We start from the raw sequence: 26,788 nt of genomic DNA on the forward strand, positions 1-26,788 counted from the left end.
TCTGTCCTAAGCTGTTCAGGGAAGCACAGTAGTTCACCTTTAAATGGATGTGGAGATGTATACGCATGCAGTACACATACATAAGTGTTTTCTTGGCAGGACACTGGATTCCAGTCCTTCGAAAGACCTCTCTGTTTGTTTCTGAGCGCGGCATGGATCAGCCCTCATACAGCAACACCATCCGCTGCCTTCTGATAGGTGGCTCCTCATCCTCAGTGCTCTGAAGACTCCAGCAGGTGGGGACAGCGGTGGAGCTGAAGGCTTCAAAGGTGTTAAAAAACCAAACTAGAGCAAAAGAAACACACACCACAAGTCACAAACAAACTGTGGGGGGTTTTCTGGTTACACAGGATTTGAGTTTCAGTGTGCAGGAGTCAAAGTAGTCAAACTTCACTGTTACAATTAAATATTCATTACACTTTTAATTCATTTTGGACTTTCCAACCAAATATTTCAATAATATATAACAATATTTCAGGTGTTTTGATTGGTATTTAACTGTATTTCAGTCTAAATAACTCCAGAGCAACAACATTAAAGGGAACCTATCGTATTATCATTCCCTTATTTTAAGCAAATTAGGATAAGTCCATTTTATACAAAATATGTTCGTTACATGAAATTATAATTACAAAAAGAAATTTCACCTGCTCAGCATATTTTTAGCTCCTTTCACAATTTAGGGCTTTGTCACTTTTATGCAAATAAGCTGGTACTGGCCACGCCCCCAACTTGATGTTTAAACGTCAAAATGGCTGCAAATAGATGAGCAGTAATACAACCGTACATCTTTGAAAAGCATTAGTAGAGCCTCCTGTAGAATCAACACTAATCCAGCAGATGGTTTTCAGATGGAAAGTCAACAACAAAACACTTGTCTTTTCCAGCAGCCATTGTACACTGTAAAAAAGTGTCTCTAATTTACAGTAAATTTTACTGTATAAATGCTGTAAAATTTTGGCAACCACAGCAGCCGCCATATTACAGTAAATTAGAGATTTATTTATTTTTTTACAGTGTACAGTTCATATAATTAAAACCAGCTGACCAAACGTGCGGGAATTCTGCTGGGGTTGCTAAGTAACGGAGCAATGCCCCTGGAATGTCATTCAGCAATCTGAAGGATTTGGAAACAGCTCATTGTCAGGCCATAAAACATGAACTTATTGCCAAAAACTGGATGTGTGCTTTTAAAAAAACTTGAGTTGTTTCTTTAAAGATGAGACCCTATTGGAAAAACAAAAACGTGAAAAATGCAAATTGTTTATAATAAGTCCCCTTAGAATGCAAAAGTGACATTTTTTGTAGAGTTTTGGCGTAATTGATGTTCTGAGAAAGTTGTTTTTTTCAGCATGCTTTTGAGTTTGTAAACTCCAGTTAACGATTAATCGACTGATAAATAATAATAGTTTCAACCCCACTTCAAATAATCTGAACCATAGCCTTTCCAACCCATTCATTGGTCTTCTAATTGCACTTCCCCATCTTCCCGGGAGGGGGCGCTGGAAACGAAAAACCAGGTTAATAATTCGGGGGTCTCCAGCTCTGCCTGTGTCACATGGAAGCGCGGTAGCCGAGCTGAGGGGATGCGAGCCGAGATGGAGGGGGCTTAAGGGACCGAGGAGCTGAAACGTGGCAGTCGGAGATAATTTTGGAGTCGCATCATCATCATCGCAGCAGCAGCAGCAGCATCAGATAAGGATAAGGATAAAGGGGGGGACGCGGACGCGCAGGTTGAGCTCTTCCCAGCCTCCCCTCTTGGCTGGGGGTGCGCGGACAGGATGCCACATGAAGTGCGCTGCATCCCCGCTCTGTGAAGCCCGTGAAGAAGGTCTGGCGGTGATTATGCTCGCAGGGAGCTTGAGTCAGTCCGAGGGGAAGCAGAACCTGAAGGAAGCGACCGGAGCCGATGCTGCGCCTCTCCAAACCTCTGAGCTGAGTGAGTACGGGGGGCTGCTATAGCGCAAAGCAGAGTGTGACAGGCTGGAGGGAGGAGGAGGAGGAGAGGAGAGGATGGGGGTGGGGGGTCATTCATGTACATATAGATTCAGCTCGATAAGCATCTTTTATTCTTCTAGGAAATATAAGCTGCGTCTCTTTGTGTTTCCTCCATCCAACACAAACACACGTGCGCAGCCGCCTCAGCATCACCGCATCGCCTCTTTATTTTGGGCTTTAACGCGCATTCATCTGAGAACTTCATTGTGTTTTAATGAGACGGAGGTGATCAGGTGATCTTTTTTCTCTGTGTGTGTTTGAATGTGGAGCAAATAAAGATCATTAATGTTGGACCCTCCTTTAGCGTTCCTCCTTCACCCCCATCGTGGCTGATTAATAGGGGGTGTGGAGGGGAATCTGGCTTTGTCGCGTTAGTTACCAGCTGACCTCGGGGACACAGCATCCTCACTTTGATCTGGAAATTAATCGGAAACGCTTTGATGATTAAAGGAGGCAGAAAAGGAAACCGGGCTCCAGGCTCAGTGAAGCAAAACCCTGAAAATAAGCACTGCATCATAATGGATTTTCTTTTTTTTAAGCTTCCACCTGCACCCAGAGACAAGAAAATACAAAATCCCCTTGCATGGAGGTCGGTGTCAGTCGGCATCAGTGGAGTGCTGGTTTGTAACCTGTTGTCAGCAGCATTGCTGCAGCTTGAGCCCAGAGGCGCGGCGAGCCGGCCAGCCAGCAGGCTGAGTGTGATTGATGCCTGCTGAGCTGTTACCATCATGAGCTAGCCTCCCTGGACACGCACACACAGAGAAGCCCTTCATGCATGAATATCTTTATTTTAGCAAATGAAGAAAAAAGGAAAACACACACTGAGCAGGGGCGTTGGTAGGACACAAGTTCTGACTGAAAATATAGTTAAAATTTCCAGCTGACTGACTGTTTTCACACCTGATTGTCTGCTGATTGGTGATAAGGATGGAAACATTTATTAAATGTTCAGATGCTTTGTTTTGCTTTCACGCTGAAAAATCTGTTCCCCTCCTCGCCTGTGGTGGCGCTGCAGCAAAATCCTGAACGAAAAGCACAAAACTCTAAACAGCGTAAACAAAAATGGAGTAGCATCAGATTTTAGCAGCTGTAGGATTTCTTGTTTCTCTTTGGTAAAAGAAAAAAAGAACGCAAGCCATTTCTCCTGCTAAAAGTAGATTTTTGCATGTTTGTTTTACCCAGAATGCCCTGCGCTGTAGTAAACTTCCTGCTTTTGGATCTTTCTTCGGTCTTCTTGGATCCACATATCCATTCGAACAGCAACAGAGTTCATACAGCCAAACCGAGAACTATGGGTGTTTTCATAACTCATAGTCTGGTACACTCAGTTCGATTGAAAACTAAATTTGTAACATTTGTTACAGTTTGATCTACTGTTGTTCACTTTTGCGCTTCACTGTGTCAAACAAACCAAATTAATTGTAAAACCTGTCTCTCACTTCCCCTGTGGTGGAGCTGCATCATGAACTACTGAAAGAAATTACATAAAAACCTCTGTAGAAGACATCAGACGCTTTTCATGAAGAAACTCAACTTACTTCTTCACAAAATATAAATAGAAATGGAGTAGAGTCAGATTTTAGTGGTTGTAGGATTTCTCTTTCGTATTTAGAAAAAAACCCCCAACCAAGTCTCAATTAACCAATTAGCATTCGCTTCCTGCTTTTGGTGTGGTTTCTAGTTCACTTGGCGTTCACATATGCATTTGAACCACAACAGAGTTCACTTCAACTGAACTGAGGTTTTAAGATGGACCAGTTTTCACTTTTGGTCCGCATCAATGTTTGATTATGTATTCAGACCTCCTCCATCAAACCAGAGTGTCTAGATAAACAAACTAGACTTTGATTATGCAATCAGAGACAAAATTCTTTGCTGATGTCAATAATTTAGCTTAAATATCTTCTCCTTCCGACATGTCGGACCTTGAAGCTGACAGGCTACAGCAGCAGAAGACCACACCCAGATCCAGGCTCATCAACATTGGGTATCAGCAGATTGGAAAAATCTTTTTTTGTTGGTTGAGTCTCGATTCTAGATGCATCATTCAGATGCTGGAGTCAGAATTTGCAGTAAATAACACGGATTCATCCTGCTTTGGACTTTGGGGGAATCCCTTTGTGCATTGCAAGGAGCCATACAGAGTTGACTATGAGAACTAGCGTCACAGCTAACATGACTATGAGTCTACAATAGACTCATGGTAATAACATTTCTGTCAATACGCCAAAGTTAGCTATAAGTCTATTGTATTTTGCAAAACTTCAATGAAAGCACTTTTTGCATCACAAAAAAGTGGCAAAAGTTATGTGATGAACAGCAGGATGTTACTACTGGCGGAAACGTAGAAGAAGACGACAGGAAGTGGTAGCAGCATCATGGCATGTCTTGCTTTTTAATGACTTTTCGCCTGAAAAATTGTATTCACATATGATTTTAATTGGGTTTTTATTTAATAAAAATGCCTTTTAAAGCCATTTTTCAACATTAGCGGAATATCAACAAAGTTTTTGCACACATTTGTAATGAAAACGCAGTTACTGATTTACAACAAAAAGAACCAGAAAACTTAACTATAGCTGTGTTTCTATTAATTGCAGAATTTGACATTTCTAAAATAAATTTGCTTACTGAGAACACGGCGGAAAAAAAATTTTTTATTTTCGGCAACATCAAAATTGGTTTAATTAGTAAAACTTAAATGGAAACACTTTTTTCGCACCACACCCGTCACATGATGAGCAGTCGGATGTTAATAGTGGCGGAAACGATGAAGAAGAGGAAAGGAAGTAGAAGGAGGATGATGGTTTGTTTTTGTTTTTTGGACAGCTGGTTCCAGAGCTCTCCCAGCATCACACAGTTCACAAAGTCGTTGTGTCATTTAAACATTTTAAATCCATAGCTCTTCTGTTAAATCTTCAAAACGCTACTTACGTAGCCGCTCCCAAGTAGGCGGGGCTTGTCGCTCCAACGCCTGAAAAAGACGCTGACGTCTCGTTGAATTATGATTACATCTCATGAAACTGTTTACATCCATCACTGGTGTGATTTTTATTGACTAATTGCATGAGCAAGCTTATTCACGTGTGATTTTAATTTATTTCCACTTTGATGAAAACATTGAAATTATGAAATTGTATTTTTCCAACATTAGCAGAACATAGACAAAGATTTTGCACACATTTGTAATGGAAACTCAGCTACTCACACATTGTTTTATAGGTGACAAACTGAAGTCTGAGGTGAGTTTAATTGATTTTGTGGAAAAGTCCGAGCAGGAGCTTTAATATTTGAGCTGTTATATTTGTGTCGGCGGTGTTTGCTTGAGAGGCAGCGCTGTAAACACCAGACCCGAGTTGCACATGCAGGCTTCAGCCTTCTTCCTCACAGGGGCATGGTTAATCTTTGCAAGCAAACATTTGACCTAATTCACATTCTCACACAATAGCATCCTCCCCTCTCTCTCTCTCTCGCTTGCTCTCCCTTCCTCCCCCTAACACACACACACACACACACTTAACCATGTCGCTGTTATTTGTGTCACTCTGAGGGTGAGGATTTCGCTCCACATCAACTCCCAGGTGGTTTATAAAAACCTGGGCCGCCTGTTTCCAAACCGGTTCTGGTTTTATTAATAATGAAAACGCATGTAAACGCAGAACATGTTCCTAGAAAATTAAACTCCCGCTGACTGCTACCAGGGCTGAACGTGTTCCTCAAAGTGCCTTTTCCACGAGGATTACACCTTAAACGCTTGTCTGCCTTCAAGGCCTCGCCCGGCATTCTGAACAAAACCGTAAACATTCAGCTAAAGGAGATTATGGTGACCTTTAAATGTGATACGAAATGTGTGCAGTCAAGCAAAGGTGCTGTCCGCGACTCTTCAGTCTTCCTCCTAAGGCGTTTAGAGGATGAAACGGATCCAAGTCAACAGGTCAGCTGGAACAAACAGCTATATTTAAGATTCATTTATTAATTTCCATAAACAAAAGATAAATTCCCAGAATGCTTCATGCTGGTGCTTAGTTTTCAATTAAAAAAAAAATACAGAAATTCAACTTTGTGTGATTTAAGAAGGGAAACATGTTTAACTACTTGATCGTAAAGCTTTCCTTGAATCATAATTTCAGTTTTTCACATTTAGTCATGTTACAGCCGCAAACAAAAAGACATGAAGTACTGACGAAGAGGAAGAGAATTATACATGGCTTTATATGTTTTCTATATAAAATAAAATCTGAAAAACTTCATTTACTTGTCTTAAACTGAGTCAATTCTTTCTGCATTTATTTTTGGTAAAATCAGATTGGAGGAACACACAGATTCTCAGTTAGATTAAGATCCACAACATTTTAACCATCGATTCATAAAAATGTACAAATTAATTGTAAATATGTTAAGACTTTTAATCGAAATGCATTTAGTTCAGTTATATTCAGCATTATTTATGCAAACTTTATTTCAACACTTTTAAACAGTGTGTGAGAAAAAACCTAAACAAAGGCTATTTTTTTATTGTTTTGTTTTTTAACAACGCAAATAATTAATGAGGTCCAACCTAGATTTAGTCTTTTTCAGCCTCTAAAAAAAAAAAACACCCTGGCATTAAGTAAGTGTTTTCTTGGTGTCTGAAAAGTGAGCCGTTTAAAAAATTTCCCAGTTGTTGAGTCACATTCGAGGGGCACTGTGCTGTTACCTAGCAACCCCAGTCAAGCCCAGCCCATTACCTAGTAACCAAGCTGAATTCCAGCACGTTTGGTCAGCTGGTTTTAATGCTGTAAAATGGCTGCTGGAAAAGACAAGTGTCTTGTTCTTATCTTGCTGTTCAGAAACCACTTCATGGATCCTTGTTGGTTGTGCAGGAGGCTCCACTAATGCTGCTCAGAGATGTATGATTGTACAAATGCACATTTGTTTGCAGCCATTCTCATGTGCAAGTGTAAACGTGGAGTTGGGGGCGTGGCCAGCAGCATTTTATTTGGATTTAAAGTGACAAGACGCCCTAAAACAGCTCAAAATAAACAGAGCAAACTAAAATCTCATTACGTAAAAATGATTTTGGACTCGTTCTGTAACGCCCGTAGATCTATCCTAATCTGTTCGAGGAAACATTACAGATCACTTCTAGGGTTTGCAATTGCAAGCATAACCTTTCATTTTCAGACGACAGATTTAACTTTAGTCATTCAGATACAGTTTTTTAAACTTCACCTTTGACCTCTCTGCTGTGGTTTTCAGTCTTTTGTTCTCTGATATTTTCTAACAGACCCCTGACGCCGTCACAGAACAGCTGGATTTATATTCAGATTAAATGACGCAGTTTTAGGCAGCCATTGAAAATTAGACTGAACTTATTTAATTCAGGTTCATCTGGGGAAAAAATGGGAGAGGAAAGAAAATATTCAACAGTGGGAGGGGAAACGATCTGGAAAGAAAAGGTAAATGATGGAAAAGAAAGTAAAGGGAAAATATGGGAATGGGAAGTAAATAAGGGAAATTATGAAAGGAAAAGAATCAAAGCAGTAAAGTGAATTAAAGAAAAGGAATGGAGTAAAGGAACGGAGTCCTCTTTGGGAAATGTGACATCTTGTTCTCATCATCTTCAAACACCTGCCACACGACGCCCACGCATGTCTTCCTTCCTCCCGTCTTCTTTCTTTTCCTCCACACCTCCACCTTCCTCCTTCCTTCTCTCTCATTACCCTCTCTGTCTCCACCACTCAGCTCTGTTGTCAAATGAGCAAAGATACAATTATCCTGACACGGTCGAGAAAAGATGCATATTGTTCTTTAAATCCAGCCGGATATTTCAGACTTTTCATGATCCGTGCATGATGGATTCTCCGCCGTGACACTTAAAGCAGTCCGCAGACAGCTACAGCTATCAAAACAAGTTTGATAGTCATGCTGGGAAAACATATTCACTTTTACAAATCATGCTTTAAAGAAGTAATTATAATACTTGGGCATCTGCTGCTGAAACGTCCCTTATTTATGGAGCTTAATAATAATAATAGTAATGATGATAATCAAAGTGATTTGAAGCAGAAAACAAAGCTGTTGTGTTCCCACTTGTTAGGATTCCCTGAACAAAGCGAGGAAGCTCAGATCAGCGTGCACAGAATAACCGAACAGGCCTGTGTGGGAAATCTGCTGCAAATTAGATTTCATGCTGGGAACAGTTGGATTCATGTCTGGATGTCTACTGAGGGAAATGCAAATCACCCAAAAAGTCTGCAAACCCGCAGCAGTAGGAAGCAGAGCAAACTTTCAGCGTCTCTTTAATGTGTTTATTATGCTAACAGAAAGCTAGTTTTGCTTCCATATGCTGTGATGTAATACTTATAAAGATTAAATATAGCAAAAAAACAACAAGTAAGTGAGGCTGATTATATCATTTAACATGAAAATGCTTTTTTTTCAAGGTAAGAATTTTGATTTATAGTTGTCCTGGAATGTCACTTATTCATGACGACATATTAGAGCTTTGGGTGGAAAATTTGCTAGAAATGAAACTCAGAAAATTTGGAATAAGTTGCACAAATTTTCTAGAAAGAACAAGGAAAGATCAGAGCTTCAAAAAGTCAAAGAATTGCTGGAGGAAAAACCCAGAAAAGTTTAATTTCAAATGTTCTAGAAAAAACACAAGGATTTTTCTGAACTCCAAAAGTTGAAAAATTGCTTTAAAAAAAACAAACAGAAATTTTGTGATTAATCTAAAACATATTCTACAAAAAAACATAAATATTTGGACATTTCTGCAAAAAAATGTATGTTTTTTATATAAAAAAAAAAAAGTCATTTCTGAGCTCCAGAAGTTGAAAATTTGCTTTTAAAACATCCAGAAATGTTCAGATTGATCTCAGAAATGTTCTAGAAAACATAAAAAAAGGAGAAAATTTCTGAAAAATTTTCTGGAAAAAAAATTTGACAAATTTTAAGATTAATCTCTGAAATATTCTAGAAAAAAATTAGTTTCAAAAAGTAAAAAAAAAAAAAACAAAAAAAAACTTTTGTTTCTTTCTAGAAATTTCTGTGGTTAATCTCAAAATTAAATAGCAAATTTCCACCTTTTCAAACTCAGAAATGCCAGATTTTTTCTGAAACATTCAAGATTAATTTTTTCAGGCTCTTGGAATACGAGAACATTGCAACCAAACTGTGTTTTGTAACTGAGATATTGCAAACAATACGTCAGTGATTTGATACATTTATATACCTTTATTTATATTTAGTGTTTCTATCCAGAATGAGTCTCATCAGCAATCAGGAAATAGTATTATTGGTTGGTGATAAAATCCAAAATAAGTGTATTATATGTATAGAAGCCAATGAAGCCAAAACAGAGACAAAAATTATCATTAGGAAACAACAGCTTACAGCCCTTTGCCTATGAAACTATAAAACATTTCCTGAGGATTGCATCATTATCTTCTTATATCACGTTTTGTGGTATCTGTGTGTATCTGTTATGATAACCTGTTATTGCTGGCGTTAGATGCTGCTTCATGCCTGTGAATGAAGACAGCCTTGATAATTGTTCAGACATGATCCAAATAATTGAGATTACTTGGTTATTTGTGACAGTAACGGCGTGGGAGGAGATGAAGAGGAGTCGCTGGTTGTCAGACGGAGTCAAACAAACCAGAGGATGTTTTTCTATCGCTGAAGGTTTTGACTAGAAAAAAAATCAGTGATTTTGATTTAAATATTTTTCTGTTCTGGAGAAAACGATAAAAAATATGGGAAAATATTCAGAACTACAGGATTTAATAAAAGGTAATTCATCCATCCATCCATCCATCCATCCATCCATCCATCCATCCATCCATCCATCCATCCATCCATCCATCCAACCAAACAAACCATCCATCCATCATCCATCCATCCAACCAAATGAACATCCATCCATCCATCCAACCAAACAAACATCCATCCATCCATCCATCCAAGCAAACGAACCATCCATCCATCCATCCAACCAAACGAACCATCTATCCATCCAACCAAACAAACATCCATCCATCCATCCAACCAAACGAACCATCCATCCATCCAACCAAACATCCATCCATCCATCCATCCATCCATCCATCCAACCAAACAAACATCCATCCATCCAACCAAACGAACCATCCATCCATCCAACCAAACAAACATCCATCCATCCAAGCAAACGAACCATCCATCCATCCAACCAAACAAACATCCATCCATCCATCCAACCAAACGAACATCCATCCATCCATCCATCCATCCAACCAAACAAACATCCATCCATCCAACCAAACGAACCATCCATCCATCCAACCAAACATCCATCCATCCATCCATCCATCCATCCATCCAACCAAACAAACATCCATCCATCCAACCAAACAAACATCCATCCATCCAACGAAACGAACCATCCATCCATCCAACCAAACATCCATCCATCCATTCATCCAACCAAACGAACCATGCATCCAACCAAACAAACCATCCAGCCGTTCATCCATCCGTACAACCAAACGAACCATCCATCCGTTTATCCATCCATCCAACCAAACGAACCATGCATCCAACCAAACAAACCATCCAGCCGTTCATCCATCTATCCATCCATCCATCCATCCATCCATCCAACCAACCAATCAATCATCCATCCATCCAACCAAACGAACCATCCATCCATCCATCCAACCAATCAACCATCCATCCATCCATATGTTTGGATCATTATCCCGTTCAATAACTAAATGATCTTTTATTTTTTGTTGTTTCAAATATTAACATATCCATACTGGGCATGTGGAGTTTTTTGTGTATTAATTTATAGATTTTCTCCAAACCTTCCTGCCTTTATTTCTTGCTCAATTTTAACATCATCTGACTAAAACATGTGGTTCCAGTTAAAGTCCCACTGAAGTTTAGCAAACTTCACATGTTTACATTTGTGATGTTGGGACAGAAATAAAAACTTTTCTCTGGCATTACTCTGAAACAACACAACATGTTTAATGTTACTCTGACTGAGCCATTACCTCTACTTTAGTTTTTTCATTTTGACAAAAGCCAAAATACCAGAATAAACATGGAGGCCACTCTAAATTGATACTTTAAGAAATATGCTTCCTTAAGGGATAAGATGCAAACTGTAGTCAGTTAAGAACAAAATAAACATTTGAGAGAAAGAGAAGATATGCAGCTTGATCTGAAGCAGTCCTTATGCAGGACGCAGCCGTCTTGGCTCTGACAGACAAGTGAGAAACACACATGAAAACACAGTGTCATGGTAGACAGATGGCGTGATTTGACAGAGATCAGACTTGTTTGCTTGGTCTTTTGGTGCAGTTCTGTGTTTTTTGTTGTTTGTTTATAACATATTACGCTGCCAGAAGAAATTACGTGGCAAGCGGCGAGGAACAGAGAGTCGGGGGAGGGAAGAAAGGCGAAATGTTTCTGTATGCTCATTCTGCTTTCACACTCGTCTCCGTCAGTGTTTCAGGTTCCTCTGCCTGCTGGCATGTTCGGCTCTGACTCACTGCAGCTCCGATGCATGTTTGTTGTTTTTACAGCGGTTCAAATGTAGAGGGGGTAATTATTTACCCATATGGATCAACAGTTGTGTGATCGAGTCTGCGATCTTTCCCTCGGCCAGATTCAGATTCAAAGGCGTCATTTTACTGTTGGTTTGCTGAAAATAAACACATGAAAATTTGTGTTAGTGGGATGTTGTGCTGCTGATGTCTGTAACTGTGACATAGTAATCTCTAAACATGCTAAAGCAGAAGCAGGGGCCTCAGGCTGGATGTCTATTCACTTCACTGCTCCTGCACTGGATGGGAAATCAGACTGTCCTTCTTTTCAAACCACTGCTCTCCTTATGCCTTCAACACAGAGAGGACATTTTTAATTCTGGCTGCGCTGTTTATGGGCTACGAACTATTGATTTTTATTAGCTAACCAATAAATCCGTTAAATGTTTAGTGTTGCAGTTTGGCCGCCATCCAGCAGAGGGCGCCGCTGCTCATTTTAAGCGGAGCCTTTAACGAAAAAACAGAGATGGCGGCGGGCCGTAGCATAACAGAAGCTAACACTGCTCGGCTGAATGAGCGATATTACGGTGGTAAAATAAGAAGTTTGTTGTGTGTTTATATTTTAAAATAGAACCGCATAAAGTGCATTTTAATCCCACGCACGCTTCGTCTCGATCGTTTGAAAAGCGGCCATAACAGAGACATTTTAACATGACGCCATTGAGCCCGGTTGATCTTAAGGTCTGTGGTGAGTTAATTCACCGAAGCGAAGTTTTAAAATCCCTTCAAGAGCAAATACAGAAGGTACTTTTGTATTAATATCTCTGTTCATGGGGAAATGTTTAACATATTTTATTCTTTTAATCTTTTTTGCGTTGTATTTTATAAATATGTCTTCTGTTTGAGAAAAACATAATTTTCTGTAAAATCACCGAGTATTTTATACAGCTGAGGGTGTCAAAATTAAATAAATTGTTTTTGATTCAGCATATTATGAAACATTTTGCCCTTCGTGTTCTTGATACGAGAGAAAACTCAGGTTTTTAAGAAATGGACGGTTATCAATTAATTGTTAGTTGAGCAATAAGATCAACTTTAGATTAACTCATTGATAACTTGCATCCTTAATATTGATATTAATTTTTTTTTTTTTTATTCAGCATGAAAAGCCATCTTGATAAGAGAAAATCCAGGTCTTTAAGAAAATGGATGCCTATTAATTAAATGTTAGTCCATAGATAAGATCAGTCAATCCTAGATGAATTCATTCATCAATAACTTGCATCCTTATTTGTAATGATTTAGAAATGTCAGATAACGTTGTAATTAAGCATTTCTCTGTGTCTGCAGATCCCAGTGACACCGTGGCACTTCGCTGCGTGCATGAGTGTAAGGGTGTAAGTGTGTGTGTGTGTGAGAGCAAGTGAGCGCCAGCGCTCCCACATGGCCTCCATGCAGGACGGGCTGAACTTCACGGCTCCTCCCTACGGCAAGGTCCTGCTGCTGGGCGCTATCGCTGCTGCCTCAGCCTTTGTTGTTACCATCCTCATTGTGGTTCTCTGCGTGGGCTGCCAGAGGTGAGAGCAACACTGCATGATCCGTGCATTTTAACCACTGCTTGTAAATCCACTTTTAGTTAAAAATGCACCAGAGGTGGGCAGAATACTCCAAATCCTGAAAAGACATAGTCGTACTAAGTCATTAATTCAAAATACTTCACATTATGAAACGATTAAAAAAACACAATCAAATACTAAACCAAAACGGTAAAAATAACAACTTTTTGCTCTTGAGAGAAAAAATTAAACCTCCTTTGTCTGCAAACACGCTCTACCAAGAAATCCTTATGGTTCTTGGTAAAGTTTTATTTTCACTTGGTTCAGGTTCTTTAAAAAAAAACAACAATCTGCTGATTCCATTTATTAATCTAAAAAATAACCAACAGATCATCTCTACTCTGTATTGATATTAAACAGAAAGAGTTGTGATTTTTCCACAAGTTGATGCTAAAAGCATTTATTTAACTCTAAACGCACCTTTGTTACAAATGATCAAGCATTCACTAAAGGAATGCCATGTTATTTCATTTTAGGCAATAAAATGAAAAGAATTATTTGTTTATTTGCATCTATTAAAGTATTTTTAATTTTGTTTATAAATCATTTAATAAAAATCTGCTGATTTTTCATTAGATTAATTGGTTTATCTGACTAACTAATTAATCGTCAGAATAATTGCTCAATCGATAGCTAAAATAATTATTAGTTGTAGCTGTAAAGCAAAAAAAAAATGTATTTAAGATAAAATTGGGAGTGAGCATCAAGATCAGCAGTGTGAACGCAGCCTAAGCTATAGTTCAGCTACAGAAGGAGCAGCTGAACTATAGCTGTGATGAAACCATTTTCTATTCAAATAGAGCGACGACTTCTCAGCTAAAAACTATCAAAACATTTTCACTTCTGTCTTACCTATCATGACTGAGGCTTTTGCAACATTTAACCATTTTGAAATAAAGAAGAGGATCATATTCAAAGCATATTGATACATCTGCATCACTGAAAGTTATGATTTGATTTAAAGCTTTATGAATATCTAAATTAAACCAAATAATAATAATGTTGACATTTAACTCACACAATGACCTTTTGAATACTGTACACTTTAAAAAAGGATTTGGCAACAGACTGGTCATGGTTTTTAAATGTCGGGACGTTGCCTGGTTGCGTGAAAATTAGCTGCAACTATGTTGTTTGGCAAAGCCGTCGAAAGTGATCTGGAAAGTAGGAGGTGAAAGATCAAATCAAACTCATGTTCATGCTCTGACATGCCTAACGGATACATAGAAATATAAAAAGAGAAAAGCTTTAAAAAACTGTGGAATAACCAACAAAGCTGCTCCTCAGACTGATAATGAAATAGATCTGTGGAGATGGTTTTCAAATCTCTTCTTTAGCTGATGTAAGTTAAACTACTTACAATTTATCAACCCTACAAGAACTGGCTTTTTCTCCCAGACTTTTTTGTTGTTGTTAAAAATACATTTTTCTCTCCCTGCTGTGACTGAGTTGTAATGAATTGTCAGATTTTTCAGAGACAGAAACATTATTTGTAAATGAACAATCATTTCTTCTTTGGAAATGCATTCAGCTCTTGGCTTAATGTGCTTAGCTACTCCCACCACTGGCAGGCATATGTGCAAATGTGAATCAGTGCTGTTCTCTTGAATGCAGTCGTACAATGACTCAGCTTTGTACAAAAAAAAAAAAAAGAAGGACTCAGGCACAAACGCTGCACACTATCAGAGCATCAGATTTGCATCCTGTGTGACAGAGTGCTGTGTTTTATCACAGGAAGGGGAAGACGCACAATGTCCCCGGTGAAGGTGGAAAACACCGGCTCATGGACATGGTAGGTATCAAAACAATCATAATATCTTAATTGGATTGCAGCCAACATATCTACATTTAGGAGAAAAAGTAAGAGCAATTTGATATTCCTTAGTGGGGGTGCACCAATTTATCAGCCAGACGATTTCCTTATTTTTGGGCGATTAGATTGATACTTGCATGTGAAGCTGATCTTATCCACCAGTCTTATTTTTCTCAGCAAAGGTCTAAAAATCAGCCACTGTCCTCTTCTGCTCTGCAGTGAGAGACGTTTGACTGATGGACCGGCCCACCGGGTCATGACTGCACGCTTCCAGTTAACAACAATCACCTCACTGTTGCCAACTCAGTGACATTCTTGCTATATTTAGCGACATTTCAGACAAAAAAAAATTGGTATTAGTCAAAATTGGAATTGGCACTTCAGACTTCTTAAAACAATCAGCAATCGGTCAGAAAACTGCAGTTGGTGCACCCCTACTTATTGGCAATGTATTTTATAAAGTTAAAAAACCTGAAAGAGTTGGGTATGTGGATTGAAAATGGCTAAATCCTTTAATTGAACCTTGGTCTTTATTTCTGAGATGGTACTAGAGGTCACTCCACAGCAGACAAAGACTTGCACAAGTAGCAGCATCCATGCTACAGCTGTGGTGCTACTTAAGGTGCATTCATACTCTTCAGTCATCTTCATCAAACTCAGGTTCGTTTCTCTAGAAAGTCTGGTTCATTTGGGGAGATGTGAATGCATAACTGAACTCTAATGTGGGCCAAAGAAGTGAACTCTGGTCCGTCTAAAAACCTCGGTCTTGGGTTGGTTGAAGGAAACTTTTGAGTTGTTCGAATGCATCAGTGTTCGCCAAGTGGACCAGAGAAGCTCAAAAAGCAGAAAGTGGACTACAGCGCAAAGCATTCTGGGTGAATACAACAAAATCAAACCGATGTGTCTATCATTAGCAGGAGAAATGGCTCATGATCTTTTACCAAAGATGAAACAGAAATCCTGCAATGGCGAACATTTGTGAATAAGAAAGTTGTGCTCCATTGCAAATGTGTGCAAAACTTTGCCCATATTCCGCTAATGTCAAAAAAACAACACAATTTTGCAATTGGTCTGTTTCCATTTAAATAAAAAATGCAACTGAAATTACACATGAATTCACGCAATAAGACATTAAAAACTTGGACACCATCTTTCTCCAGCTACTTCCTGTCGTCGTCTTCCATGTGGCAACAACCTGCTGTGGATCGTGTGAAAAAAAGTGTTTTTGTTGCGTTTCTGCGAAATAAACCAATGTCAATGCAGCCAAAAAAATACCAAACCAAAACTTTTCATCTAAAAACCAGTTTTGTTCCCATTTAGAAAATTTCTTTTCAAAATGTCAAATTGTGCAATGATATGGTCAAAGAAAAAGTACAGTGTATTCTTCAGAGGTTTTTGAGTTGTTTCCTTCAGTAGTTAGTGGTGCAGCGCCCCCACAGGCGAGGAGGGGAATGGGTTTTTCAAACAGTTTGGTTTATTTGACAGTGTAGTGTAAAAGTGAAAATGTAATAAATGTTACAATTTTAGTCCCAAATCAAACCAAATCCACTGGACCTCCAGGTGTGGAAACACCTTCAGTGACCATTTTGACACGACTGTCAGTCCCTGGATTACCAGAAGCTCGAAACAAGTCACCAGGACCAGCTGCTTGGTGAAGAAGGGTCCATGGTTTTTATAGTTGTGAGCCACAGACTCAGTTCTATCTACAAATACATTTTCCTCACAAACATTGTGCCAATTAAGGAGAGATCAGAAGGTTTTCCAATGGTATATGAATTACTGCCAAAACATATTGTTACAATAAAGAAATAATCAACCAAACTTAATTTTTAAAGTTTTGTGCTCAATTTAATTCAACATAATTCACCAAAATCACTCTGAGGACATTTCTTTAGCGTTGTTGGTTTCTGTGTGTGTGTGTGTGTGTGTTTGTTTTTAGGGTATACTCAAGCAGTCAAAGCTGCGGTCCATCAGTAAATCTGACACGGAGATGAACAAGATGAACTGCAACGGCAAAAGTGAGTGCATCTCTCACATATAAACCTTGTTGTGTGCTCCTGTAAAGTGTACCTCATTGTTGTCATGGAGAAACTATTGTTCTTGTTTCAACTGCATGACAAAATAATTTCTGTGTCATTCAAGTTGATTTTTGGGACATGAACACAAAGCATCGGGGTATGCACTGTAAGTATCATTTATTTGTAACCATTAAAAACACCAAACTTTGAGTTTGAAGGTCTTTGCAGTGTTTCCTGGACTCTTTAATACACGTTCTGGCCCAAATTCCCTTGAAATATGAGAAAATCTGAGGACATAAGATGAGAAATTTACCCGCAAACAGAATTCACATCGTAGTTAAGATTCAGCTTTATTTAATTAGACTGTTCAGACCTAATTTATGAGCATTTCTCTCTCTCAAAGAGAAGGAATCAGAGCGCCAAGGCGACTCCTGGAGCTCCATCACTCGGAGTCAACAGGGAGCTGCGTTTGTGGGCACCGTGACAGGCGCCCAGGAGGATTTGAAGAGATAGAAACATATGTCCTGCCTCATATTTGTCCCGCTTCCACTGCAGAGTGATGAAGCCAGTTTGGATCCATATACTCAAACATCTATGTCAGTTCCCAGTTTGCCGTCTCTCTCGGACAGAGCTGCGACTAACAATTACTTTAGTAATCAATTATTCAGACAATTGATCAATTAATCGGGTAAAGAATAGGCATATTCTCAGATTTTTTTGTCTTTTTTATTTTTATTTTTTACAAAATACGGAATACATTAAAAGACGCAAATAAGCAAATAATAAGACCTTTTATAAATAAGAAAATAACTAATTTATTGCCAAACATGCCACAACATTCCTCTAGTATACGCTTGATCATTTGTAGCAAAAGATGCATCTGCAACAAAAAAAATACTGTCAATTTGTTGATTATTTTTTTATTAATAATTGGATAGCAAAGGTGATTAATAGGATATTTGTTATTACAGAATTTGAAACAGGTGAAGCTAAAAATGACACTTCAGTTCAGGTTGAATCTATCTACAGGCAATGAAGGTTTTTCATCGTAGATGGAAAATGTGTATATTTTGGTACATTTTTGGCTTATTACCGCTCCAAGCTTGTTATCTCAGCAAAAGGCTTTTTTAAGCGTCAGTGTAGTCCAGTTGATGTAGTAATCAATTACTACATTAGTTGACAATTATTTCAATAATCGATTAATCCGATTAATCATTTCAGTCCTACTTCAAATACTTCCCTATCTTCCCAGGAGGGGGCGCTAGAAAAGATTGGGGCGTCTCCATTCTGTGTTATCCAGTCAGCCATTAATCTGTTACTAAATTAGTTGACAATTATTTAGTTAGTGTTTCAGCCCCACTACTATTTCTCTGAACTATTCCTTTTCTATTGATTAGGCTTCTAATTGCACTTCTCCCTCTTCCCAGAAGGGGGCGATAGGAAAGAACAGCCATGTTAATAATTGGGTGGTCTCCAGCTCTGTGTCACATGACTCTGCGTCCAGTTAGCGATTAATGGATTAACCAACCAATCCATTTTATTTGTGTGGCACATTTCAGCAACGAGGCTGTTCAAACTGCTTTACATCATAAAAACACAAAAATACAAAGTTGAAGAAAATACTACTAATTACTAATTTAATTGACAATTATTTCACTAATTAATTAATCATGTTTAATCATTTCAGATCTACTTCAAATACTTTGAACTATTCCTTTTCCCATTCAATAGTCCTCTGATTTCACTTCCCCATCTTCTCAGGAGGGCGCCGCTACATCACCAGGTGGTGATTAATTCAGTAATTGATTAATCACGATTCGTTCGATTAATCGTTTCAGCCCTACTGTCAGATTTTCCTTTCTCCCATGTTTGTAAACCCTTTGAGGATCAGTCAATCGAGGGATGTGAATTCTGTTTTCTGGAGGGTGTCAGCTGAACAGAGAGTATAACATCCGGCAGCGTGAGCCCTGGGGGGCCATCTTAAGAAACGTCCAGCCAGCATGGACCTTCTGCCGCTGCCTAGCCGCTGGTCTAACTCTGACCTTCGTTCTCAAGGCAGGCAGCTTCCCCAGATCCCCTCTGGGACTGGAGAGGACAGCGAGCACACTTATTCAGAAGTGGGCCAACGTTCCTCCACTGCACGTACTGACGATGCCCTCTACGCCATGGTAGGCAGGGCCGGGCAGACGGACACTCCGGCCCCTCCGGCCGTTCCCGCCAACACCCCGGCGCCCCCGGATCCGGACGGCGAGGTGGACGGAGCGCTGCCCGAACCCGAGGCCCCGGTCATGTCTCCCCCACACCCTCCGGAGACGGCGGAGTACGCCTGCGTCAGGAAGCTGAGGAAGGCTGAAAAGGCGCCTCAGAAGAGGGACAGTGGGACGGATATGGCAGAACCGCCTGCCCCACCTCCACGCCACGGACCGCCGTCGCATCCCGCCCCCCCGCCGCCTCACCCCCACAGCACAAAGTTGCCTCGTAGAAACATTGAGGCCTTCAATGTCCCATCATTCCCAAAGGTTGGTACAATTTATTCCATCGTTTGGTTACTAGGTTGCTGAAATCTTCTGCTACATTTCTAGAGCGTAAACTTTGAAAAAGGTTGCCTACCTGGATGTTCAGCTCTCAGATTTCCTTTTGAAGAGGACTAAAGTACCACACCAAATTTTCTAGAAAAAAATAAGGAAATTCCTGAGATTGAAGAGTTGAAAATCTGTTAGAAAATAAACTCAGAAATTTTTAGATTAATCTCAGAAATGTTCTTGGAAAAAAAGGTTTTTTTTGTATAAAAAGTAGAAGATTTTCAAGTAAAAAACAAATGTTTAGATTAATGTCAGCATTTTTTTATTGCTGAGTTTCAAAAGTCAAATATTTTCAAGAAAAAAACTCAGACATTTTGAGATTAATATCAGAAATTTTCTTTAAAAAAAGCTCGAACAATTCTGAGCTTCAAAAGTCCAAAACGTTCAAGAAAAAACATTTCTTTCAGCTCCCTGAAAGAAATGTTATAATTTTTGATGTTAGTCTCAGAGATTTTCTAGAAAGATGAGAGAAGCCCGCCACAAACTTCATCCGAAATGTTGAAATTTACTCTCACTGACGTTGCGTGACGCAAATTACATCTAATGTTGCGTTCCGGTAAACCGTAACTCAGATCTGGGTTTGACGTTAGACCCGAGGCAACAGCCTTCTAGTTAAGATGTTGGAATTTCAACATGGCGACGCCCATAAACATGATCTGCAATACCTCTTACGGACATCAGTTTAAGCTTTACTTTCCATAAACAAACACCAGTTCTAGCTAGTTCAGTTCAGAGTTGAAGGCGCTACATGTAACGCTGATTTTAGAGCCATTCTTACTTATGTGTGAGGAGCGTCATGTTGAAACGTGATGTCCGCCTTGCTAGCTGTAACTGAGGGTAGTTGGAGTTTCTCCCAGTTTCCCAGTGGACAATCCGATTAGGTCGGGCATTACAGTTGGTTTTCTAACTGGGAAGTCGTAATTTCCCAGTTCATTCTACAACCGGAACATAACATAAACTTTACATCGCGGTTCTGGCTAACTACACGTACTGATGGAGAACTCTCCGAAAACAGGAAGCAAACTACAACGCAAGGCATTCTGGGTAAAGACAACCAAAACAGACGCGAGAGTTTAACGCTAGTGGAAGAAATGGCTTGCGGTCTTTTGCAAAAAAACAAAGAGAAACCCTAAAACCGCTAAACTCTGACGCCACTCCGTTTTTATTTACGTTTTGGGAAGGAGGTTGTGCTCATTGTCTTCTGAGGTTTTTTGTGTCGCTTCCTTCAGTAGTTCTTATTGCACCGCACCCACAGGTGAGGAGGGGAAACGTTTTTTTTTCAGTTAGTTTGAATCGTATGATACTGCAACGTAAAATCTTTTTTTTGTGTATTTTAGGTCTAGTTTCCTGTGCAAATATCTTAATACACTTACAAGTAACCTCTCAGCAGTATAAAGGGGCTTGTTTTAGTCAATAATACCTTAATATTGATGAAAAAGTAAAAAAAAAAATCACTGGCGGATTATTTTGGTTATAACATGAGAAAAATATCTTATAAGTGAAACCATCTGGCAGTGGAACTAGAACTTTTTCATCAATAGTAAGGAATTGTTTACTTACAATGAGCTCCTACATCTTTCTGAAAAGTTGCTTTTCAGAAACAATAGCAATAATTTTGTCTTATTTTGAGTGTATTAAAGTATTTTCACTGGAAACTAGACCAGAATACGCTGTAATCTTTTGCATCGTGGCATTTCTGTGAGGTTTCCTCTTGGTGGAGGATCTGCGTGGCTGTAATTGTGCCAGTGATGCAGTTTCCCCCGGCTGTTCTCATACTCTGGCACTTCTGCTTAAACCTCTTTGAAGTCCAGGCTATGAACCTGTTTATTTGTGGTCGGGTTCTTGTCTTTCTGCCCTCAGCGGTGTCACCTCCTCCATATGTTCGCAGCAGCAGGGCTGCAGGTTGGCTGGCTGGTTTTTACTGTACATGCATGGCTCTTTGCTCCCCTCCAGGTGACAGTGGGACACCATTTGCTGCCCCCGTTTGAGGTCGGAAAGGTCGCGCTGTCTGCTGTGACCCGAGTTCATTTACACGCACAGTTCACAGGCTTACAAGCGTACGCAGTTTGCTCACAGGTCTGGCCGCCGCAGATTTCCTTTTGGATGATGCAACTCGCTGAAATTGAGTCATCTACAATAAAAGCACCTGCTTCCTCACAGGCTCCACCTTTCAGGGAAAATCTCTTCAGCGCCGCATGAAATCCATTCCACACGACTCCAACACTACGCCATTTCTTAAGAGAGGTTAATTTGTCACCCATGAGTCCGTTTCAAAATGCAGTTTTCACAGCTGGAGAGGTCTTCCCGTCTCTGCTGCAGCATGCCTGAACATGTGACCAACTCTGTCCTAAAGCGTGGCTTGTTGCTGTGCTGACAGGAAGTGATGTTTATGGGCAATGGAGAGCAGTACATCTGGAAGCCTCCGGAGGATGATGACGTGCTGATGCTCCAGAATAAAGCGCTGGGTCCCCTGGGAGCCCATTTAGTGGAGAATATACAACCGTCTGCCGCAGTGGTGAGTGACGACGACTTGTTCTCTACCTCTAATGCATCTACAAATCAATTTATTTACATCCATTCAATGTAGTTAAGTATTTATTCCCATTGAACTTTTTCAGATTTTTGTCCCCAACACTAATGGCCCAGTCAAAGTAATGCACAATTATGAAGCAGAAGGAAATGGATAGAAGATTACGCTGCAAAAACACAAAATCTTACCAACTATTTTTGGTCTAGTTTTTGTTGCAAATATCTTAGTGACAAATCCATTTTACAAGTCACTTTTCAGCAAGAAATATGAGCTTGATTAAGTCAATAATTCATTAAAATTGATTAAAAAGTTCTAGCTCCACTGGCAGATTATTTCACCAATAATGAGACATTTTCCCATGTTATAAGTAAATTAATCTCCCAGTCTCCCAACAAGCGCATATTATCGTAGCCTTTCCTTAACAATAATTTTTTTAAAACATGCGGTTTTAAATTTTTTGTTTGTCAGAGGTAAGAACAGGATTTGAACCATTCTTTCTTTGGCAGATTTGGGTCGCACAAATTCAGTTCAGAGGCCAAAAACGGCCCGCGGACCGCACTTTGAACGCCCCTAGTCTATAGAAATGTAAACAAAATATCTGACTTTCTTCCTTACAATCAAAAATATCAAGTTTTAAACATTTTTTTGTACATTTTAGTATCTGACATGAAAAAAGTGTAAAATCTGTTGAAGATTGTAGACGTTGTCAACAAATATTTGTTTTACTAATTGTACTAAAGATGTTTTATTTTAGCTTCAGCCCTTTGGGGCTTTGCTGAAATTAGTCAGGTTTCTTTAATTACTTGGTGACGCTGATGAAAACACACACGGTGTCATAATGTTAGTGTTCATGAAGCTTTTTAAGAAAAGCTGAAAACCGGTCAATGAGCTCCAGTGTTTTCCGCCTTTTCTCGTTTGAAGGTTTGTTTGTTTGCCGCTGGTTTTCGGGTTTGAAGAGAGGATTCCTCTTTCCCTTTGCTGGTGATTACTTTTAATGGAGGTCATATTTGTGCAGGTGTTTCTGCCACAAAGTATTTTATTTTCTTTCAGCTCCCTGGAGGTCTTTTTCACTGCATTGCTGGATGGATGGATGGATTGAAAAATATTTGCAGTTGTGCAGAAAACAGTTTTAATATAATCATCCTGTTAGGTCCAGAGTTAATTTCACTGGACTTGAACTATTTTTGCAGAGAGCTGAATACAAACAAATACTTTTGCAAAACAGTGTAATTTTTGGCAGTATCCAAAAATTAGACTCAAGTATGAGCAGCACTTCTTCAACTTATTTATTCTGCAGTAAAAGTAAAAAGTAGCAGGAAATTACTAAAGTAGGAGTAAAAAGGCCTCTCAGATACAGAGCAACCGATCAGAACATTATTGGTCACACTGCGAAAACAAGATCTTACCAAGTAATTTTGGTCTAATTTTGTTACAAATATCTTAGTACACTTGAAATAACTAAACAAACTTAGAAGTAACATCAGCAAAATATAGGAGCTTGTTTAAGTAAATAATTCTTTAATACTAATGAAAAAGTTCAAGTTCCACTGGCAGATTATTCCACTTATAACAAGACATTTTTTAAGTTTTAAAATCATAATTAAGGAATTACTGACATAAAACAAGCTCCTATATCTTACTGGAAATTAAATTAAATTAGTTTTGTTTTATTTGAAGCGCTCCGAGATATTTGCTCTAGAAACTAGAGAAGACAACCGGACAGATTTTGTGTTTTTGCAGTGAAGCAGCTGTTTGCACCAGGATCTGTGAGCATCTTTTTAACGTCTCTAAATAAAAAACATTTTCCTGCCTGATTCCAGGTGGCTGAGATGTACTCCAAAGTGTGCAAACCTGGGAAGAAGAAGAGAGCGATGCCGGGTTCTCCCCCGGCGAACCTCGGCTTCCGGACCTTGGGTCGAGGCGACCGGGACCGAGACGGTGGATTCAGCGTTGTGGTCAAACCGCAGACATGGGCCCCTCAAGAGGGCAAAGCGGTCGGGGGCTCCCTGGACGACCACTGCTACGAGTCCATCGGCACGGAGGACTGCGACCCGGCGTACGACAACATGGAAGGCGGGGGCGCCTGGAAGCGCGAGCGGCCTCCGAACACGTGTGCCACGCTGCGGCCGAGGAGGAAGAAAGCCCAGCAGCCCTTGCAGCAGCAGCACCCGCCGCCGCCGCCGCCCACGCAGCAGACGCCCAAGTTGCAACACCTTCCTGCCAAAGCCCTGCTGCTGCCGGGGGAGAACCTGTACGAGAGCATCGGCGACCTGAAGCAGGGCTCCGCCACCTCCAGCACCACCACCATCTTCACCTTCAACGACGGCATGGAGATGTACGTTACAGGGCTCTGAGGCAGCGGCTGCACTGTGACCCCCCTCTGAGCTGACACTGCTGGGTCCCATCATGCTCACCACACATACTGTTTACATTAAAGTCATGACATCAGGACTTTCATAGGCGCCAGGCTGCAAAAACACTGCATACTAACAAGTACTTTGCTCCAGTTTCTAGTGCAAATATCTTAGTACACTTGAAATTAGGCAAAACAAACGTACAGGTAACTTTTCAGCAAGATAGAGCAGCTTGTTTAATGGCAATAATTATTTTAAGGTGTCCTGACCTTACTGACCTAAAACAAGCTCCTACATCTTTCTGAAATGTTTCTTGTAAGTTAGTTTTTCTCACTTCAAGTGTAGTGAAATATTTGCACTGGAAACGAGATCAAAAAGGTGTTTGGTAAGATTTAGTGTTTTTGCAGTGCAGAGGCCTTGGGTGGTAATGTTGATCTGTTATGACCTGGGCTGAATACAAAGTCCTGTCTGCAAACCTTAAAGGAATCCAAAGGTAGTGAATAATAAATGAGCACAAGACCATTGCAGAGTGATCTGTAGGTAAACAGTAGCACTTCAGTTTTACTGATACATCTCTGCAAAGCACAATGAAGTCAAAAGCCTAAATTCTTCCTCAATTCTAGCGGATAAAAATAGTTCCATGTTCGGTCCGAGCTGGACCTCTAATTGGGGAAATATTTTAGTAGCACTTAGTCTGTGGTGAACAGGCCTTCCCTGTATATTTGACCAGGATAGAAATCAAATTAAATATTAATCAAAACACTTGAAAGCTCAGGGACAAAGAAGAAAAACAAATTATAAAGAGCATTATCATGAAAAATTGCACATTTTTGCATTCCTCCTAAAAGCTTCGACAAATTGAGACCATTTTCACCTTAACAGAAAAAAAAGAAAAAAGCCAATCGGATTCTTCCCTCCATGAAGTGTCACTCGACATGGACTGAACACCGTCTCCACTGCTGTCTGTATATGAAGTGTTTTACTTTGTTGATCCTGTTCCTGCACTTTGCCTGCTACGAGTTGCATGCCTAAAAAAAAAAAAAAAAAGAAAAAACAAACAAACAAAAAACAAGCACTGTCATGTGGTTTCTCTATATGAATGTTTTTATTTTCTTTGTAGTTGGTTGTTTACCGTTTTTGTTTATTTTTACTGTGTTGCTTTATTTCTCTGTGGAGCTCTAAGCCGGTTTGATGAAGGATGTGTTTGGCTTGGTGGTGTTTAGATGCTCTGCTGCGGCCCAAATGAATCCAGGAGAACGGTCCGCGGCCCCCTCACGCCCCCCACTTCAACACGCCCCTGTCTGCTCAGTCACATCTGTGGATCATCCCTGCCTTGTGGTCATAGGAATCCGCTTGGGTTTCCATCAAAGTGCAGCATGGAGAGCTACAGCAGGAACTGACTTGTGTGACCAAATGTCACGTCTCATCATCACTCCATCAATGAACACTCTCTCTGTTATCAGTGTTAAATTATATTGCAAAAAAATAAAGACGTAAGCCGAAAGAGCATCAGCCATCCCCCTTACAAAACCATAAATTCTCATCCAAAACCTGAACAATAACAGCGACTTCACTCAACCAAATATCCCCCAACAAACAATGTGATTATACTGTAATGTTGATGCAACGTGTATGTACATGACAAAAAGAGAAAGAATAATAAATATATCATCAGTGTCAAGAAATCTATCTTTTTCTATTATGTTTAGTTGTGTTTTTTGGAATGACTTATATTGTGACACAAAACTGCAAAACAGCTGCAATGTAAAAAATATTCCGTGTTACTCTCTGTTTGTTGTTTTATCGAAGCCATGAAGCTACGGTGTGTTCTTGGAAAAAGCCCTGCTAAGTTTTAAATGTGGCAGCTAATGTTGTGTGTTTGCTATTCAGACTACAGGGTCTTGTATTCGAAAAAGCGTGTAATTTAAGTGCTAAAGTGCAAAAGATTGTAATGTTTTATATCAAGATTACTATTCATGAAATGTCAAGTCAAGTTTATACTTTTGTAATAAAGTGGCACTTTAAAAAAAAAAACGTTTTATCTCATAGTCTCGCTTTTTAAAAAGTGGAGGGAGAAACAAACAGAAAGCTTTTCTGATCCTAAAAGCAGCCAGGAGATTTCTATTTTTAGATTTTTAAAAGGAGGAAAACTATTTGTAAACCTTTTTATTTCTATTTCTGGCATCATTTTAGAAATGCTTCTCTTCTGCACAACTTTAAATGGGATAGATCAGGAGTTTTGAAGTGAGGTTTTGTTTAAAGGTTGTAAGCGGCTGACGTCTACTTATGATTGGAAATCAGATTTCAGAATAAGATCACACCTGAGTTGAGCTTGACTTGATGTGGTTTGCTAATT

General features: G+C 39.6%; 2 protein-coding genes across 11 annotated transcripts in view; one reads left to right on the forward strand and one right to left on the reverse strand.

Annotated features, from left to right (window-relative positions):
- Positions 1–20,538, reverse strand: part of nkain5 (sodium/potassium transporting ATPase interacting 5) — a 31,947-nt gene extending 11,409 nt beyond the window's left edge. For both annotated transcript variants that reach the window (XM_044125416.1, XM_044125434.1), the window contains exons 1-2: positions 20,327–20,538; positions 19,577–19,635 (exon numbers count right to left, since the gene is read on the reverse strand). The gene's annotated coding sequence lies outside the window, so the exon portion shown is untranslated. The remainder of the gene's footprint in view (positions 1–19,576; positions 19,636–20,326) is intronic.
- Positions 1,554–26,467, forward strand: si:dkey-70p6.1 (uncharacterized protein LOC570575 homolog). 9 transcript variants are annotated; one of them, XM_044125336.1, is made up of 9 exons: positions 1,554–1,939; positions 12,870–13,096; positions 14,870–14,927; positions 16,888–16,966; positions 17,091–17,132; positions 19,022–19,485; positions 21,926–22,063; positions 23,899–24,413; positions 25,656–26,467. In XM_044125336.1, the coding sequence occupies exons 2-9, from the start codon at positions 12,963–12,965 to the stop codon at positions 25,927–25,929; spliced, it is 1,704 nt and encodes a 567-aa protein (XP_043981271.1). In that variant the 5' UTR covers positions 1,554–1,939; positions 12,870–12,962; the 3' UTR covers positions 25,930–26,467. The 9 variants fall into 9 exon arrangements, with proteins under 9 accessions (XP_043981271.1, XP_043981285.1, XP_043981294.1 ...); XM_044125343.1 differs by lacking the exon at positions 1,554–1,939 and adding an exon at positions 12,085–12,323; XM_044125350.1 differs by lacking the exon at positions 17,091–17,132.
- Positions 26,468–26,788: the final 321 nt, after the last annotated feature.

The sequence above is a fragment of the Gambusia affinis genome, linkage group LG01 (assembly GCF_019740435.1).
Source record: "Gambusia affinis linkage group LG01, SWU_Gaff_1.0, whole genome shotgun sequence".
NCBI lineage: Eukaryota > Metazoa > Chordata > Actinopteri > Cyprinodontiformes > Poeciliidae > Gambusia > Gambusia affinis.

Excerpts from the sequence above, each read along its gene's own strand:
- si:dkey-70p6.1 (XM_044125336.1), top strand. The coding sequence starts at position 12,963 with ATGGCCTCCATGCAGGACGGGCTGAACTTCACGGCTCCTCCCTACGGC. Across the intron at positions 16,967-17,090 it reads GATGAACTGCAACGGCAAAA|TTGATTTTTGGGACATGAAC; the intron begins GTGAGTGCATCT and ends GTGTCATTCAAG. Across the intron at positions 22,064-23,898 it reads TACAACCGTCTGCCGCAGTG|GTGGCTGAGATGTACTCCAA; the intron begins GTGAGTGACGAC and ends GCCTGATTCCAG.